Source organism: Rhea americana, unplaced genomic scaffold, assembly GCF_003343005.1.
Source record: "Rhea americana isolate MKP2758 unplaced genomic scaffold, rheAme1 scaffold_51, whole genome shotgun sequence".
Taxonomy (NCBI): Eukaryota; Metazoa; Chordata; class Aves; order Rheiformes; family Rheidae; genus Rhea; species Rhea americana.
Genome location: NW_028186657.1, coordinates 2549082 through 2567948, shown reverse-complemented (window position 1 = coordinate 2567948; position 18867 = coordinate 2549082). Strand labels below are relative to the sequence as shown.

The following is an 18867-nucleotide window of genomic DNA, read 5'->3' as shown; positions in this document are numbered from 1 at the left end:
AATAATGCTCTTATTTCTCTCCAGTAACAATAAGCATTCAAAGACCAGCAGACAAAATCCCCAAGCCCATGCAAATCACTGACTGTGGCACTGGCATCAGCAGGAGAGAAAACAGCAAAGCAGGTAAATTCCTCCCCTGAGAAAAGCAGTTTTGCAATCCTTTGGCGGGAATGACTGTGAAGCATCATTGTGTTACACAGAGAGACACCTGCTTCCTTGATCATACACACAGTCACCCCCAACCCCCAAACACAAGCCAATGCAAAAGGATCACATGAGGAAAAGAAACAAGTCCAAATTATTTTGATGTGAAGAATATCAAAAACCAAGGCAGATATTGTATGAGACAGGTTTTTCACAAAGCTCATTTTTAAGGGAACCGCTGGCTTGCATCTAGATTTAACCTACAGATGCCAAGAGATTTTTCTGCCTTCTACCCCGGTCTCCTTTCTTAGTACAAATACAGGGAAACACCATTTCCTTCCTGCTCTGCAGATCCTTCCAGCATTCCCAGTCTGGAGCTCTTCCTCGGGGCTGTCAGCACGGGTAGTGGGGGAGAAGCACAGTGACAGCAGCTCATCCATGTAGGGATAAATATGAGGACAGAAAGAACAGTAAGGAGCAAGCAAGAAGTACACCCTGCATGGAGCCACATCTCCAAGAGTCACCATGAGTTCAAATCAGAGCCTATTATTAATCTAGTTAGATGCTGAGACTCAGTACCTGCAGTAAAACAGATTAATCTCCGTCTCTAAAAAYGGCTAGAAGTCAACGAGGTCTTTCTTACCCTTTTCTTTTGAATGATACAACCCAAATAACAGTTTTGTCCAACTAACATGCTAAATAAACATACTGCTTTAAAACAAATACATACAGGATCAAAAGCATCAGGTCAGTCTTGGCACCACAGTAAGGTCTTTGAGATACAGTTTAAACTCAAAAGAAAGGCTTGGCTGAATCTTAGTCTAGAGTGCCATAGCAGTGGTGGGACAAGCAGTGCCTTCCTCCAAACGTGGAAAAGCAGCTAAAAAGGGGGATTGAAATACTTCTTCTTTACCCTGGGGCAGCTTTACACAGTAGGTGACAAGTAAACAATGCACAATTTAAGGAAGAAAAATCCCATTATACTGAGACTAGATAATTTAGGAGAGTTAAATTTTTATTTCAATTCTCAGAAATCAATCAGAAACCAAGCAGAGTGAAAGAGTCCTGCTAACCAACACTGTGGCTACAGAGCAAATTCCTTCCCCGGAGCCCTCCACACTCAGCACCCTGTGAGGTGCTGGGGCTGCAATAGGAAACTACTAAATGCTCCTTACCTGCTCCAGCCTGGGTAGCTCTGGTGTTTGCCAAATCTCTTTGCAAAAAAATTTTAAAAGATAAAATAAAATATATTTTTTAAAAAAACCTTATAAACCAACAGCAGCACACAGCAACTGCTAGTCAAGTAAATCTTCCAAGAGATGGAGACTTAAGGCATGTTAGGCTTGCCATGTCAAGGAAGACGATTTCAGAGACTTCTTAAAAAGACAGTGACTTGGGTTAAAAAAGCTAAAATAAGCCAAAAACATATCAGCGCTTTAAAGGTTAACAGCCTCTGCTGAACAACATGCCTTTATCCAACCACGTCCTGGAGTACTTTTTTCAGCCCTAAGACCAATGAGCACAGCTAAGAGGAGGGCCTTGAGATGCTGGAGAGATTGGGTTGCCCCCCCTTCCCCCTCCCCCCCCCTTTTTTTTTAGTTTAGTAAATTAATGCAGCAAGAAACTCCCAAGATCTGGCGAGTCCTGGCAGGGAAGAGAGGGCAGAGGGGAAATGAAATGCATTAGGAGAACACAGAGCCACTTTCTTTTTGAGCGCAATGGGAGCGCTTCCCAAGAAACTTCCCCTTCGCTCTCCTCCGCTTTAGCCCTGAGCAATGGGACACCTTCCCTACAGCACCAATAACTTGTTCAGAAGGAAAATAGCCCGGGAAGCAGGAATCAACAGCAGCCAAACGGCGGGCAGAAGAGCAACACAACCAGGACTGCAGCACGATTCCACACTGACAAATTCCTGTGGATGTAATTAGGAAGACACCCCGGCCAGCAGCAGAGATTAAAGTCCTGGGTTGTTGAGGGCCCCCTACACCTCCTGCTCCCACCACACCGATGACAAACCTACATCTCCTGCATCTCCCCCGGTCGCCAGCCTGATGTCCAGAACAGGATCCTGCTGAAGGGAGATATCAGTGCGAGAAGCCCGATCCTCCAGCCCCGAGCACTACTGCAGTGGCGGTGGCGGGGGCACAGACAGAGAGGAGGGACGAGCCAAGGCAGCGCGGGAGCGGAGCCGCCAGCCGCTTCGCAGGCGCCCGCGGAGCGCCGCGCACCGCCGCTGTCCAGGGTGCTGCCCGGGGGCGCCCGCCTCGGCGCTGCCCGGGGTGCTGCCCGGGGGCGCCCGCCTCGGCGCTGCCCACCGCCCCAGCCCGCCTGGAGAAGGGTGGCTCGCTCCCCTTACCATTTCTCCCCAAGTGCCGTTTACTTTATTGGCCAACCCCGCCGGCCCACCCCTTGCGGAGTACAAAAAGAGAAGAGAGCTGGAAAAAATGTGCAGCGTCAACACGCTCGGAGTCTACGTGTGGGAGACGATCGTTTTCTTCAGGTAAGGCTCGTGTTTGCGGGACGAGTGCGTGCACGCAGGGCAATGCCTGGCTGGACCACCCTGGCCACTCAGGGTGCAGTCCACAGGTACGGCTTCAGGATTAGCCTGGTGGCATTCCGCCTTTCTCGAGCTGCCTTTTCATCTCTTCTTGTTTGCCCGGGACTGACTGTTACAGAGCCCCAGGCYCGGGACTTTCCGCAGCTTTAGGAGTTACTCCGTTTAATTAGCACTGCAATCTTGCTAACCGCAGTGCTGAAAACACGGACCCCGGCTGGTTGCAAAGTGACAACTAGCGGCGGCTGGGAACGCTGCACTTGAATTTGCCCGGGTAAATATTCCCTCCTCACTCCCTTTGCGGGTTAAGGTGAGTTCTGTGGAATGCTTTCACTGCTCAGTTTTGTTCTCCTGAGAAATCGTGGGTTTTCTTTTTAAGGAGAGCTCACTCTATCTCGCCTGATATTGTCTACAAAGCACACAGTCACCTTCCTTCCCAACTTTGTTTCTCTTTCCTGCAGTTTTCAAAACTCTTCCTTTGCTAAACCTGAACAAAAAATAAAGGTGACAGCAGGACCATTTTTGTGATTATATCCATTACTAAGTAACCGTGTTTTGACTCTGGTTTAGATGCATTCAGTCTCCATTAAGGGTTAAGAAAACAGAAGGAACTGGTTTTTGTTTGKTTGGTTGGTTTGTTGTTTTGTTTTTAATCTAAAACTAAYGTTTCTTTTCCATGTCTCCTTGCAATGCTTTTATTAGATAGACAAAGGAAAATATCAGAAGGCAGAAGGTAGAAGCTCTTCTGTATCTACATGAATAATAATGCAGTAGTGATACATATCAGATGCATGCAATTGAAAAAATAAACAAACTTCTTCCATGACTTGAAGCGCTCAGTGTTAGACTTCACTTCAGTTTCATGGATTCCCCTGAATCTCACAAAGCCTCATCTTACAGTTTAACATGAAAGGAAGGACATTATTTAGATGCACAGCATACATTAGCAGATTTATGAATCACAGTAACATACTTGCTGACACTAGCAAGACTAGCTAGTGATCTTTTTCCCTATGAACACTTGTCTTCCCAAGCATAAGAATTGGGGCATCTACACTTCCCTTCCTCTGTAATTCCAGAGGAAAAAGCAAAGACAGCAGGACTGCAGGATAAACTGAACACACTTAACACAAAGTATTTGTTAGGAAACCCAGTAAAAGCTCTGGAAATAACTAAAAATCACCAAAGTTCAGARAGTAATGAACATTCAGTACTTCAGAACCATCCTTTCAAGTCTTATTCACCCACAAGCGTACAGCAGCACAGCATGGTATAGTATGACTGGACTAAAAGGAAACATATGTATGCACAATAAAACCTTTAATTTATCAAGTAAAGAGATAGAAGTCAACAGTAAATGAAATGCGCTGCATCCCTTCAAACCTTTATACACACTCTCTTATGCTCTCCAGAAGTAAATGGATGTCAAGAAAAAGAAAAGGAGMATCTCCAGACTTGAGTTTCCTATGGCCCTGGCATTTAAGAATCTGACTGGCTTTCTTCTAAACTGCCTGAACAACTGAAATTGATACACAGTTATCTTGCTTATTCTGTTCTAAAATGCACACTGTTATGTATCACACAACGCATGTGAGAATCTACAAAATCTAAGCACAGTCCTGAGCATTTAAAATCTTGATAAACCATATCCCTCAGGTTCTAATGTTTATATCATTATATATTACATATATATACCCCCACACAAATAGCATATATATATATATATATATATATATATATATACACACACACACACACACATATATGAATAAAAAACTACATTTCTAGTAGTCTAGGTTTCCTAGAATACATAAGGAATTTTCAAATTTTCTTAAAACTTAATTTAGCTATTGGGAGATGTCAAAACCAAACTGTTCTATGAACCACAATCATTTCTTAAAGGAGAAACAGTAATTCTTGCTCAGAACTGACTCCAGGTAATGTTTTTTCCCTTCTATGTGTTGTTATGCATTCAATTTATTAGAGGCCAAAAATCTATCAGCCTTTCTAGTCCAGGAACAGCTTTCCTGTTTCAGTAAGATGAATGGCTGTTAATGAATAAACTTCCTAAGTTTAGTGTGCCAATCACTCAGGCACTCAGTCACACGTAATGTTAAAAAAAAAACAAAAAAACAACAGTCCAATAATCCATAATAGAAGTATGCACTGCTTTAAATTACAAGATGTACCATACTTTACTGTCAGCCTGTCAAAAACATCCTGGAAAGGGTATCTATGTTGCGTAGGCATGTGCACTGCAAAATAAAGAAAAAGCCTAAGGTCCAAGAGGAAAAATAGATACAGCCAATATGGGAAATAAAACTAGATCTGCTATTTAACCAGAATGTCCTTCACCAGCCTTTAAAAACAAGACCCTGTGGGAAAGAATAACAGCTGGTGTGTGAACACAAACATTACAATATTGCCAATATAATATTTGTTTCTGTTACAGTTGGGGTATTTTAGAAGAAATTTGCCATAAGCAGCTTATTCTGACATGCCTTTCTTTATGGAAAAGTGCTTCCTATGTTTTTACCTCCTTTCCCAGACTGCAGTCACTTATCTGTGACTAAGACATTTAGCAAGAATCTGGGTAGAAATGGAAACAGAACTGGGAATGGGAGATGAAATGGTTATTCTGATAGACAGGCCACTTAACCAAGATTCCTTACAGATCTCCACAAGAAATGCTAATTCTTGGGAATAATAATAGACTGGACAATATCTAGGAGTGTACTTTCAGATGCCCTGCTTATATCTATGGAGACATACATAGTGTTCTCCCAAAGTACATACACTGTATATTCAGTAGTTAATTCCTTGAAGTAAAAACCTACACCAGCCTTGTCATAACCTTGCCTGGACATTGTGTTATACTGTAGCATTTTATTAACTGTAGCAATGCAAAAATACCACAGCAGAAGCTTGAGGGTGGGAATGCCCCTTGTACAGGTTGGGAGATAAAGATAACCTAGAATTGCCAGTTCAACTGAGTGGACAATGTCCAGTGAGTCTTTGAAGTGATCTGGGCCTATTTCTTATCCTATCTGCACTTCTTTAAAGAGTGTATCAGCATCACAAAGTCCACTGAATGGAGATCAGAGTGGGCCCCACTTAAATAGCGATCTGTCAGCCAGCAGGAGTGATTCAAGGCAACTGCTCTGAGAAATTCACAGGCTGAAAGTTGCTGCCAGCCTCAGACCCCGCTGGATTGCTCTAATTAGCATTTTCCTATTTCCTACCCCTCAATAACTGAGCTTCTTTCCAAATTCAGCTTTTAAAGCAATAAAAAGATGTCATCTTGAATGTGATGCTTCTATTCACTTAATGGAAAGCAAAACACTTTTCTAAAATAGACTTAACAAGTAAAAGAGATGATTGGAGAGCTGCTGATTTCAACCTCTTGATAATACAGTAAAAGAGAAGGCTGAAGAATGAAAAGGAGACTAAGAACGTATGCATCGCCAAACCTTCTGCTGTACCTCTGCAGCACTAGATAGCATTGCAGAGATAAAGTCTTTGGTTAATGCTTTGTTCATAGTTGAGAGCCATAAGCTAAGCAACATTGCAGATGCTCCTAGCAGCAAGGAGTGTTTTCCTCACGCTAAACAAAATCTACCAGAAGTTTTGCCTTATGACCAGCTGTACCTCTGCTCTCAGACTGTCAATTCCTCTATGAAATAAAAAATGATTTAGAGCTGTAAAGTCTAAGCCTTTGATAAAGTCACTCTTCAGCTTCTGTGGTCTGCAACCTATAATGGCTCAATTAGAAACCTCCAAAAGGTTTACATATTCAAGGTTTGAAAATGTAGTAAGATAGACAAGTCTACCAAGCCCTTATAAATCATTCCATAAAGAGATTAATTTGCTTTCATCCCACTAGGACAGGAAACGTTTGGGACCTTGCCTGCTGCACAGACTTTATACGCACTTTCATCTACACAAGTTTTAACATTTCATTTGCATTTTAAGGAATTGAAATAAATTAACATAGAGTACACAGAACATTTTCTAATACACAGTCTGATCTTAACATTCCTCTCTGATCAGCTGCTCAATGCTGATCAACTCTGGACCTGCTCTCTGGGTAGATTAGAACAAAAGAAAGCCTCCAGAGACATCCAGACAGAAACCATTTCTACCTCCTTCTTTACAGTAGGTGCAAAGGGCAAGAGAACAGTATATGGGCAAGATAATTGACAAAAACATTGTCAAATATACTGCCGTCTCTCACACACACCAAAAAAATATCCTTTGTTTCTAAGGCACTGGTGCTGTGCAGATTTTGGATAATACAGACTAGCTGTCCATCTCTATTCCCACTGAGTATTATCTTATTTTGCAGCAAGTCGCACCAGCAAAACATACATTTACTACTCAGGCACCAGGAGTGAGCTGTTTCTGGAAAGAAATCAGATTTATTATATGGGGAGAGCCTGCCCTCACATATCAGTGTTACATTATATGAAACATGAATGAATATTTTCTTCAAGAACAAGAATTTAATCTGGTCCCTCCTCATTCCTCTTTTTTCAGTGAAAGAGGTACTAGAGGGCCTTATATATGAAGCAAATCAGCAGCAAAGTGCCTTCTGACTCAGTGCTTTAAGTCTTGGATTTAACAGCACAGTCTAAAGGCTAAGAGCTTCATTCCACTACTACCAAGTGACTCAAGTCAAAAAGGAAAGTACTTAAAGACAAACAGCAGCATGCTACAATGGCACTGCTCTTCAGCAAACGCTTTCYGTGCTGACTTATGAAATTCACCCCACAGAGAGGGATCAGAGAGGGATCCCAGCATCTGAACTAAGATTTGAATCGATGTCCAGAATTAAATTACTTCATTATTCTATCACCGACCTATGATCATTCATTGGTGACAGAAAACTAGCAGAGAAACCTGCTCTCATTTCATTTTAGAATGCAGGCTAAAGGCTCTCCAAATTTCTGTATTGAGAGCAAAATGCCAGACCACCTTTGAAATAAAATTGTTATTTAGGCACTTATGAAAGACAAGGGTTTTAGAAAAAAATAAATCACACTTCCTTTAGTTATATCAAAACCACATCTCAGTATGTCAAATCATCTAAAACTGTTCCCCGAGTTTCACTTGCTCATTTTCTGAAATCYGTCAGTTTTTCTGAGAAGATGACGGTTAGGTTGATAATGCACTTTGATTTCTATCCATTTTATTTGTCTGTATCAGCTCTTGCTGTTGTGGCACATTAGATCAGGGTTTCACTATTCCCAGAAAATTACCCTTTTGATTTGTTGTTGTTACTTTGCATACTTTCTATTGAACTTTGTCCACTGGCAACAACAGAACAATTTCTATTCTTACATAGTACAGTTACAGTCACGCACTCCACATTTTCCAAGAAAAAGGCCAATCATATTCTGTTACACACCTTAAAAAAAAATGGCCTGAATCACCAACTTTGAAAGACAATTCATCTCAGGTGTGAGCTGCTAACACCAGTGTCTCAGGATGAACCGAGGGAAAAGGAAAAGGTGAGAAAAGCAGGAATTCTTCCTGCGTCTCCAGTGTGTTGCGCTGAAAGGATTGTTAGCGGCCATGGCCGGATGCCTCACTGGCTGCCTGCTAGACCTGCTTGCAGAGCCCTGCAAAAGCAACTTTTGCATTGCAGTTGACATTAGTAAGATGCTGCTGATTCAGTGGTTCATTTTCCCTTAAAGAAACAAAATAGGTTCATATCTTCTCTCTTTCCCTCTCCCTTCCCCTCAAAAGATCCAAAGAATTTATATTTGCTTTTACAGAGCCAGATTACAGAGACTGTCTCCCACACAGGGAGAAGGTTTACATTGGTATTTCTTAGCCATGATGCGTAGCTGGTGAAAAATAACATAGCACCCTTAACATCTTGGAAACCTGCTGATGTACTCCAGCTCACCTGCTCCTAGGTGCATGATCCCAAAGATGCTATAGATTAAATACGACATTTCCAACTGCTGTTAAATCTCTACTCATACTTCAGGGGATAGATGCTCAGAGACTGAAGAAACAGATACTTGATCTCTGTACCCCTCAGAAAAGCCAAAGCACAAAGAGGGCTTGCAGAGAACAGAAACAGATAGAGACAGATGCACCTGTCATTTACACACCCTGAGTATACTCTATTACACAGGCAATTATTCCATCTGTATAACGCACCATAGTAAGCTGCTGACTTTGGGACTGCACTGCATCTGGCTGGTACATAGACACAGTTGGCATCCTGTAAATACATCTCTGCTGGATCTAAGTGCCAGCTGAGAAAAGCAGGAGAAATCTTAATTTACAAAGCTCCGTGAAATCTGGATTGAGGGGGAGGGGAAGGGAAAYGACAACACTACCACCACCACCACACACTTGCACCTTCTTCCCTTTTGATTCCTCCCTCTTCATCCTTCCACTGTGGCTCACAGCCCTCTAGGGAAAGAGACAATCAAAGCACAAACRCCTTAGCAAACAGCCTCCGGGGAACATCAGTGTTTTTATCAGTGTTTTTATCACTGTGGGGTAGGTAAAGAAAGGAGAAACTGCCAAAAGGTTGCCAAGACAAGAAGCATCGCATGCATGGAACAGCGGGGCTTGCAGTGCAATCAATCATTGCACGCATTGCCTTCAGACGAAAGCTGCTCAAAGCAGCTCCCCCCACGCCTGATCTATGAGCGATTTCTGCCCCTATGATTGCTCACCCAGAATGCAGATTCTCTCCTATAACCCCAGTCCATGCAAGGCTGGAGCAAACGCACAAATCAATAAATAGCAACCAAAAATGTGATCAGTGCTGGACTGAATCACTATCACATGCATCTCTTTTAACAGTAAAATGCAGCTGAGTCAAGAATTGTGCAGAAAGTCCAGCAAAATTCATTGTTTCTCACCTTTGCTGAATTTCTTTTGGAATTTTTTTTATTTCTTTCTTTTTAGAAGATGCAAGCAAAAAGATGCTTCAGACAAAGCCCCAYGGAGCACAGGCTCCTCCCTGCATCTCTCATGGGCAAGGTATAAAACCTGAAAGCATATGAGAGTCAGCTGCTATCAGCACCCTTTAAAGACTAATTAACTCCAAGTGGCTTTGTAGGTGCCAAGAACCCCCGTGTAAAATGGATAAAGCCCACCAGTACCGCAGGATCTGTAGGATCATGTGTGATTGCAGTTGGGGGTAGSGAAGTAAGATACTCCAGATTCCTGGATGAGACAGCCTTTTCTCATGTTGTAAGTACTGCAAAGACAAACTATGGACAAGAAAGTGACTTTTCATGTTGTGTCTTTACAATCTCTTCTCTGTTCACTCCCACTGCTTTTACCCTCCAGAAATACTGCTGAGAGTAGGGCAATAGTTCTTGACATTTACACAGGTTTTTTTCCCCCCCCCCACATCAGAGCTCCCAAGGTCTGGCTTACAAATAGAAACGTGTGCATCTCATTCCTTCTGCCGCCTCTGCGCACATGGGAATCACAAGCATCCTCCAGCTTCCAGCCCTGTCCATTGTGCCCCAACTCAGAGCTGGAGGCTTAGAAATCATCTGCCAACAGCATGGCTGACAAAGTACAAGCCCCGTCAAGTACAGCTTGCTCTCCTGCACCAATGCAGGCCCCCCAGTGCTGCCAGAATTGAAGACATGCTTTTTTGTCAGGGAGCTGAACAGAACGAAGTCAGAGGGCAGCCATGGTTGGGAGAAAAGCCCTCGGAGGCAGAGCTTAGCCATTCATTCCAAAAGTTGCATTTCATTATAGCTCACGAATAAGCTGATAAATTACCCAAACAATCACAGACAGCCCAGGGAGAACATTCACCTCCAGCTGCCTTCACAAAGCAGGGTATTCGCTTTAGGTACATTTCCCCAGATCTATACCAATTTGACTGCACTTTGTGTGTCCAACAGCATCACAATGACCAGAAATATTTTAATATTTTCTGATTGAATTAAATTCTCTATCAGTCAACTCATTTTACACAGTATAAAATACACCTAGCAGAAAGCTCCAGTTTTACCTACCAAATTGTGGATCCCACAGTAAGTTGCATGTGTTACCTCACGAAGCCTTCTCAGAGGATCTATGGTAAAGTTTCAGAAGATAAAAAACACCATGTATTCTTTTCAAAGCAATTTTATTCATACTATTTCTGATTTATCAAAAAAGAAAAAAGCATTTGCAATGTTTTTATCCCATCTTAACAAGCAGCAGAAACCTTTAAACTAAAACTAAGTTTTAAAAAACTGTAACAAACTATTTGAACTGTTGAAATTGCAACTGATAGTGCAACTGCAGAGCTATAGATAGAAGAACATCAGACAAGTGTCAGAGAATTATGAGAAACTGCGGATCTGTGATCTAAAACCTGACGTCAATAGAGGTTCCCACTGCAGCTCTCCATCCATGTACTAAATGAAGAACACATCACTGAACAGAATATTCCTATCTAGAATGTGAAGCCTCATCTTATAAAGACATTTTCCCCCTTTATTTACTGTATTCAGGAAGGCAGTTTATGCATAGCTTTAAACATCTGACTAGTCCCTTTGACTTTAAAGGGAATATTCAGAGCATGTGAAGCTAGATACATCCTTTTGTCTTTGCTGTTTTTTTCTTCTCTTTTCTTTTTCTAAAAGAATGCAATTATAAACCTTTTTTTTAAACCTTCAACTATATGCATATATAAGATTCTATGCTAGTGTTTACTGAATTTACTTCACAAATGGTTAGGATTCAAGCCTTAGTTTGCAGTTCTCCATTGTTTTTCTCAATAGTTTTCTTAACGTGTTTTCTCATATTTTCTTAATGTGTTTTTGAATCTGAGTGGCTTAGGATCGTATGTCCTGAGAAAGTCACTCATGCTTCAAGAGCTGTACTCCTTTCTGGAGGAGGATGTAGATAAGAATGTCAACAGGGAGAGCACCCATTGCTTCATAACAGTGAATTTAATGCACTCACGTAAGGGAAAAAAAAAAAAAMCCCACATAACTCCATGATGTAGTGCAAAGAAACAACTTGTCTCAGTTTGAAATACCAGCCACTGAAAGCTTTATCTGTAGTAAGTGAAAAGAAATCAAAGGCTGGAATATGCCTCTTGGTTGGTTATGACGTGTTTGGAAGTCAGCAGTGAGAGGGTACATAGCACTAGTACTGTGAGAGTGCATGTTTGCTGACCAAAAACGCTTCGATAGGCAAAAGCAACCACGCAACATATGAAAGAGGGTTTGAACAACAGTCGTTTTAAGAGCAATGATCTTGGGTGCAACAGAGCACTGTTTCTATGCAGTTTGTTAGTCTTGCTGCACTATTCTTATCTCAATACGCAGATTTCTTTTGAACCCCCCTCCTCGCCCTGCTTCCCTCCACTGGTATTCTAGTCATTTATTATTTTCTTAGTGCTCTGTCCAGGTGGAGGCAGYGATTGTTCCAAGCCTGGTGGCTTTCCATAGAGTTAATCAATATAATTGGGATATTTTACAGCTCTAGACAGGGTGTTTTGTCATCTGGGGTAGGAGCCATAGGCTGCAAAAACGTGGCAGTGAGGCACAGAGTCATCTGAATGCTGCAGTCTGAAAAGGAGATTTTTTTCAATTCAATAAAGTCTTTGCTGCCTTCCCTGGTGAGGACTGTTCAGAGAGGGTTAATTMCCAAGGCCTCTGGAAAAGCATTTCCCAGCCCCTGTCCTCCTGTGCAGRCACAGGGACCAGTGATAACATGTTGTGAAAGACTTTTCACCCAAAGGATCCCAAAATGCTCTTGAAACTTTAACTGAACACACCCTGCCACTACTGCAATGCAGCTACTTCTGGTGCAAAAGCCAGAATTGGTTTAAGCAGCTCCCAGCCACAAAGCATAACCATATAGGACAGAGAGAGAGATATTTTAAAATCTACCTTTTCTTTTTTCTCCTGTGAAAAAGGAATGAATTAAAAAAAAAAGTCTCTCCATAACTTATTGCCCGTTTCTTAGGGCAAAACCTCCTTTCTCAGTGTCCTGAATCCTGTATTTCATCAATCTTGCTGTATATGACTGTTTTCCTATCCTAGCCAAGATCCAGGTCTGCTCCCTGCTTCTGTTGCATATGCTGTATACCGAGAAAATAACCAAATCCCAATTCTTTCCTCTATCACAAAAACCAGCTTTGTAAATTCACCTCTGTAGCACAACCTATATCTGTACTGGATGCATTGAAACCTTCACCTGTCAAGTACAACCACAAGGACTGCAATCAGTACTATGTGACCAGCAAACCTGTATCACTCAACTCCTTTTATTCTGCACCATGCTAGAGCAAAAATTTAGTATCAGGGTTCCCTTTTCTCCCCATACCTCCAATCCTTTTATCCYATCCATCTCAAAGCTACAGGCCAGAAATTCTGAGAAAATGTGGCAGAGAAAAACATCCAGAAAATGAATTTCATTCATTTTAATTGAATTGTGTATCAATATTGATTGTACTATTCATTTATTTTGATAGTAAATCTAATCATAAGAAGAAAAAAAAAATCTACTTGCAATCTCTGCCAAGCATGCCCAGGCCAGCATCTGGCAGCATTTCCCTCAAGATAGTGTATCGATACGCTCTCGAAAATGGTCTGGGTGCAGGGTTTAGGGCTGCCCCATTTCCTCCTCACTGGGAAAGCTCTTGTGCCCCCTCCCTCTGCCGAGAACAAGATGGAGACAGCAGCCTCTGAATAAGCAGAGGACTGAAGACAGGCTGAGCGCTGCTGAGCTCAAGTCCCTGCTCAGAGGCCTCGGTGCCTGACAGGCACCATCTCAGGGCCCAAGGAGACTACTCAGGCAGCCACAGTGAAGAAAGCAGGGAGGGGGATCAGAGGCATCAGTGGCCAGGCTTGCATCTGGCTTTGCTGCGTTTCCACACAGCCCCTTCCCACGGGGAGAGTTGCCATGGGTAACGTGGCTCTTGCTAGTTAATCATGGACAACACGATGCATTTCTGTGCCCAACCGTCTCATCCTCTCTCTTTAACCATGCTTCTTATCAGAATCCACTAGAATCAATGAAATTACACTGCTGAATTCCAGGCCCAGGTTGCCAATACAGAAGTTGTCAGCGCCTCTGCAATATTAGGTGTTAGCATCTAGTATTTTCAATGTCATCATATGGTCACAGGGCTAAGTTTTCTTTTAAAGGCTAAATGCCTCCAAAATAAGTCATCAACACACTTCTTCCCCTCCACCTTTCCTCCCTGAAATAGCAAAGTGCAGCCTGCTTTTCCACTTGAAGCCTCTCAGAGAGGTCCTTCATCAGTGCAAAAGACCTTGCACTCTCCCTGCTTGCCYACTGTCATGATCTAAGCAGCTGCAGAGAGAACCTGGGGTTTGTTCCTCAGGACAAAAGGCCCAAGAGTTCCAGGAAGCAGCAAACCAAAGACCATCATGGAAAACCATCCCCAAGCTTTTTCCCAGAGAATACTGCTCCAGACTCCTGTAAGCGGCATGGTGATAAGGCACCTGCTCTGCAGGATCCAGGGGAAGAATCTGGAAAAAAAACCAAGCAATTCCCTCCCACCCACCATTACAAAACTCTCATGAGGCTGGTGCTATGGGATGGGATTTAACTAAATCCTCTGCTACACCAAAGCATTTTTCTCTGGGCAACCTGAGACCCTAATCAACTAACAGTGATGTATATTTTGAGGGTGACTTGAGCGGAGAGACTTAGTACAGCAGGCAACAGGATACTGGCCACCAACACTATGCTGTTGATTTTAAACAACTGTATAACAATTGTTCTTAGTTTTAGTCACGGGTTGTTAAGAGAAGTTCTATCTTCTAATGTATTTTTTTTTCCAAATCACACTCCCTTCCTTCATACTATACCTTCATGCTATTTCCACCAAAAGCCAGTAAGCAAAGGCACAACCCCACACTAGGAGACACTTCTTCCCCCCCAACGCCACATTAAGATAGCACCTCTTCCACTGTTGAACCCTTTCTGAAGTTGGTCCTCCAATACCTTCCCATAAAGCTAGGCAACTGGGGCACACATTTGGGTCAAACATCAAGCTAAGAGAKTCCTATTCACCCTACCATCCAGGGATTGGACATTCTTATTTCCCGATTTCTCTCATTTTTCCTTGCTCAAACATTTGAGAGCGCCTCGTTCACACACAGCCATACACGACACACACTTCGGGCTTTCAGACATCGTGGACTACAACCGCAGGTGCTCCAGGTCTCAGGGTCACCCGTTCCTCACCTTCCCACTGGCATGCAGTCCTGCTGAGCACTCAACCCTGGCTCCAAGCGTCCACCCATCCCCACCACTGTTATCTGCCATCTGTGCAATGGTATCCCATGTCCAGCACCTGAGTTAATGGTCACGGTTTTGGAGGGACTATCCAGAACACTTTTAGTCACAGCTATATGCAGCGTTAAAGAGTGTCATGACTTCCCTGTTCGGCCAGAGACACGTCACGGTCCAGGATTAAAGCTGGGCAGACAGGTTGTTAGCCCTGAATTTACCCCTCCCTCCTCACTCTTGTAACCATCCCCTATTATCACAGGCTCTTCCCAGAGCTATCCATAATGCACCCCTCTCCTTTTGCACAAGAAGCATGGGTGAGGGTATTAAGAGCACTACATTGGCAGCATCATGAAAGTAGTGCCCTGGAATGTCCCCTCATTTCTATCAGGCTCCACTACCACCACTGTTCAGGCTAACTTTAAAGTGGGGAGCAGCATTGCTGGGTGGGAATCATGCAAAGGTAGCCAAGACCAGAAATCAGTCACATCACTCTTGAGAGGAGACAGTACTTGCAGAAAAGAAGTTGTAGATGCTACTTGAAAGCAGAAATGTGAGTAAAAATTATGTAGTTCAGACCTGCTGACAGTGAGACCAGGCTATTCCTTGAGGCTTGGTCTATGCACCCTAGCAGGATTGTGCTTAATATCAAACCACAGGATCTTGAATCAGACAATCCCTCTAGGGACAAAYTAAGATATTCACAATCCCCTGCCAGAGGGGGGGTTCGTGGAGACATCAATACTGCAGGCCAAAACAGCTGCAATCTTCTTGCATGCCCAAGCTCCAGCAGCAAGGGCTAGCTCCAGTCCCAAAGCTGCACAGCCATATCACTGCATGAAATAATAAACACAGRGAGCAATTTCCATCTGCTGCCTCCCAAACCTGTCCATCCATGGGACGGAGATTTGCCATAAAACTTGCATTATTGAGCAAATACTCTAGGTCAGCTTAGCTGCAAAACACTATTTCTGTGGCGTCTAGACCTAAATCTAGCTGCAGTGACTAGAGTCAAGAAGAATCTCTAACAAGACGGCTGTGTTGTCCTCTGAAGGACTTGGAATAGGAACAAGCCAAGGGTGCAGAAAACAAACTCTAGTGCCCCCTCTTGTGTCCCCAAGATCATGCATTGCTCTAGTGAGGCCACCTTTGAACATGATATGGCAAACAGTTACGCTGGGAATCTCAACCTGTCCTAAAGACTATGTCCGATATTCCTCTCTCCATGATACCTACCTACAGAAAACATGCATTTGAAGGACAAACTTGTAAACTGCCTCACCTGAACACTACTCCCAACAYAGCCCTGCTAAGCTCAGTCACCTGCTTCTTGCTTCATGGGTGGAGAAAAAAAAGGAAAAAAAATCCACACTTGAGAAACTATTGCTAAGTGGCACTGAACTAGGATAAGTGACTGGGTATCTTCTGTATCACTCAAACTGCACAGAACCCAACTGTAAGGATAAACCCAGTGCCATTCTCTTGAACTGCTGACGTTGTGTCTGTTTACCTTCACAGGGCCCTGATGCTTCCACCTCTTGCAGAGATGCATTCCTCCGCAAACACTTGTTTTGCAACAGATTGTGCTTCTGCTGCCAGCCATTATTTTTTCATCTCTGAATTAAAGATTAACAATTAAAATATTTGACAGGAGAATAGAGGCCCAGTGCTAATTAAGTTCTTAGGCCTCTCCTCTCTGTGTAGGGAAAAAAAAATTGATAGCTCTCAGTATCAGCCCTGCACCAGAACTGGGCAGTTTGTAATGTCAGACTTAATTAGACAGGAAGCCACATACACAGGCATAAACAAGCCTGAAAATATACCATGCAGGCCATATAAACTAGAAGACCAGGAAAAAGCCACTTAGGAAGCTGGGAACAGAGCAAGCTGACACGTCTAAATCACCTGAGAAAGCCACTTTTTAACCCACATACTCTTTTTAAAGAGTATTTCACCCATTTATGCAAAACAGGAACTAATGCAAAGATAGAGGAGACAGTGCCTATGTAGGCTGGGGAGAAGCCAGTAGCAGGTATCCTGCAAAGCTAACCCGTTCCATTGTAAGGAATATAGTTCTTTGGTGCCCTGAGCACCTTGACTATTCATCTACACTGACTTTCACCTTTATAACCCTGCTGGTGAGTTGGACACTCCAGGGGCTCACTGCTTACACACCAGCATTATCATCAAATGACTATGCTAGTTTGTTGACCCTTTGAAGCAATCCTTTCCGTTGATGCCACGATTGCCTGATGAACATTCTCAGCCAGATTCACTAGGGATTGCACCAATGTAAATAAGATAAGCCATTCTCCAGCTGCTATTAAAATGCACCAAAATGTGTTCTGCTCAGACACCCTTCTTGGGCTAATTTAGGAAAAATAGTTTATAAGGGTTTTTTTCCCCTCTTCTTGTTTATTTAGAAAATATTTTTCTCTATGATCAACACAGTAACCCACCCTGAAGTTCTAATTTCTTCAGTCTTCAATAACACTCAAATTGCTTGCCAGTTTTCCCCTCCTTGTATCTGCTGGGCCAGGGAGGAACAGTCCTACACATCTTCCAAGTGTTCTTCTGTAGGAACTAATGAATGGAGAAAATCTCAAAGTTCCCAGGGCAGCACATTTGGCACTAGCCAATACAGACTTGGAACAGAGCTCAAGCTGATGGCTTTTGGTGTGCTATCTGAGCTCAATGGCTATAGCAAAATGTATTTGTAACAGCCAGCACAAACATTTCAGGGTTGTATTAGGTACAGTCTGTCCCTCCAAAGCACAGTATGGCTAGACCAGTCTCTCTCTGTAACTTCCACTGCTGTTTTCTACTACTACTTCTGAGTAGATACATCTGCCTGATGCCTAGATAGCCTGTTGTTGGAAAGGCTTTGCTATTCCCACATCCCCTGCTTTCTGGCCTTGTGCAAGCCCATGGGGAAGTTTTTACAAGCCACTAGTTTTAGGGGAACATTTAGTAACCAAATGCAAATGAGCAGAAACTCAGAAGTTAGCATTACTAAATCACTTGGATACAATACACAGCAGTCAAACAGAACTCCTAAAACACCYAAACACCCATCAGGAGGTTTGAAGCCATGTCTGGCAGTGTCGACACATCCCTTAAAGTACTCACAGAAACCATTCATAGGGATGGGCATGAAGTGCCAAAAAATAGCAAGGCTATGAGAGGGTGCTCTCTCTCCCTTGTGCTCATCAGACATCTCCCAGTATAGCAAGCTTAAGGGTAGAGAGCCAAGAATGCCAAGGAAGCTAGTGATGCTGTGCCAATGCATGTCAGCCCCTCTGTGTCTGCAGACATCTGCCTCTTTGCATTTTCAGCACCACAGAGAAGTTGTGCATACAGGTTTACACATTTGAACCAACAGAAAGCTTCTGATCTGTTAGTATCTGTCTCCACTTTCTTCTCTGCCCCAGCCTTCACCAAGAGTTTACCAAGTCACATAGCCATGCCTGCCAAGCAAAGTTTATCCTCTTCTCTGCAGGCGCAGGCCTGGGCTCTTATCCCACTGTCCAACTTCACCATGGCTGCTTACACTGACAATGAAAGCAAGAGTCTTTCCCCTCTGCTCTTTCCCTCGCCTCTGCTCAGCTTAGTATTCCAGCAGCTCACTTGCTTTCTCTGCAAGGATGCAAAACTTCTCGGGCCATGGTACATGCCAATTCCTATGCAAATTGCCCAGTTAAGAAAATAGATCTTGCAATAGCTAGATTAGTGGATGCATAGGTAGATGTAGGGTATCCTCAACTTACTGTCTGGCTTTCCTTCCACAAATTTTAAGAGAAGCCCAATAAAACAAAATGTTTGACTGCCATTGAAATATTCTACAGCATGTGTTTAATTCCCTTCCCTTTAGGAAATCCCAACTCTAACATGTTCCTTCTTGCCTAACCTATTGTGCC

The 18867-nt window shown here is 43.0% G+C and overlaps 1 protein-coding gene across 1 annotated transcript in view; it reads left to right on the top strand.

The window, feature by feature from the left end:
• The first annotated feature begins 2588 nt into the window (after positions 1–2588).
• GLRA1 (glycine receptor alpha 1) overlaps positions 2589–18867 on the top strand; it is a 45969-nt gene continuing 29690 nt past the window's right edge. The window contains exon 1 of the mRNA XM_085317814.1: positions 2589–2644. Within this exon, the coding sequence (XP_085173940.1) occupies positions 2589–2644 (56 nt within the window). The remainder of the gene's footprint in view (positions 2645–18867) is intronic.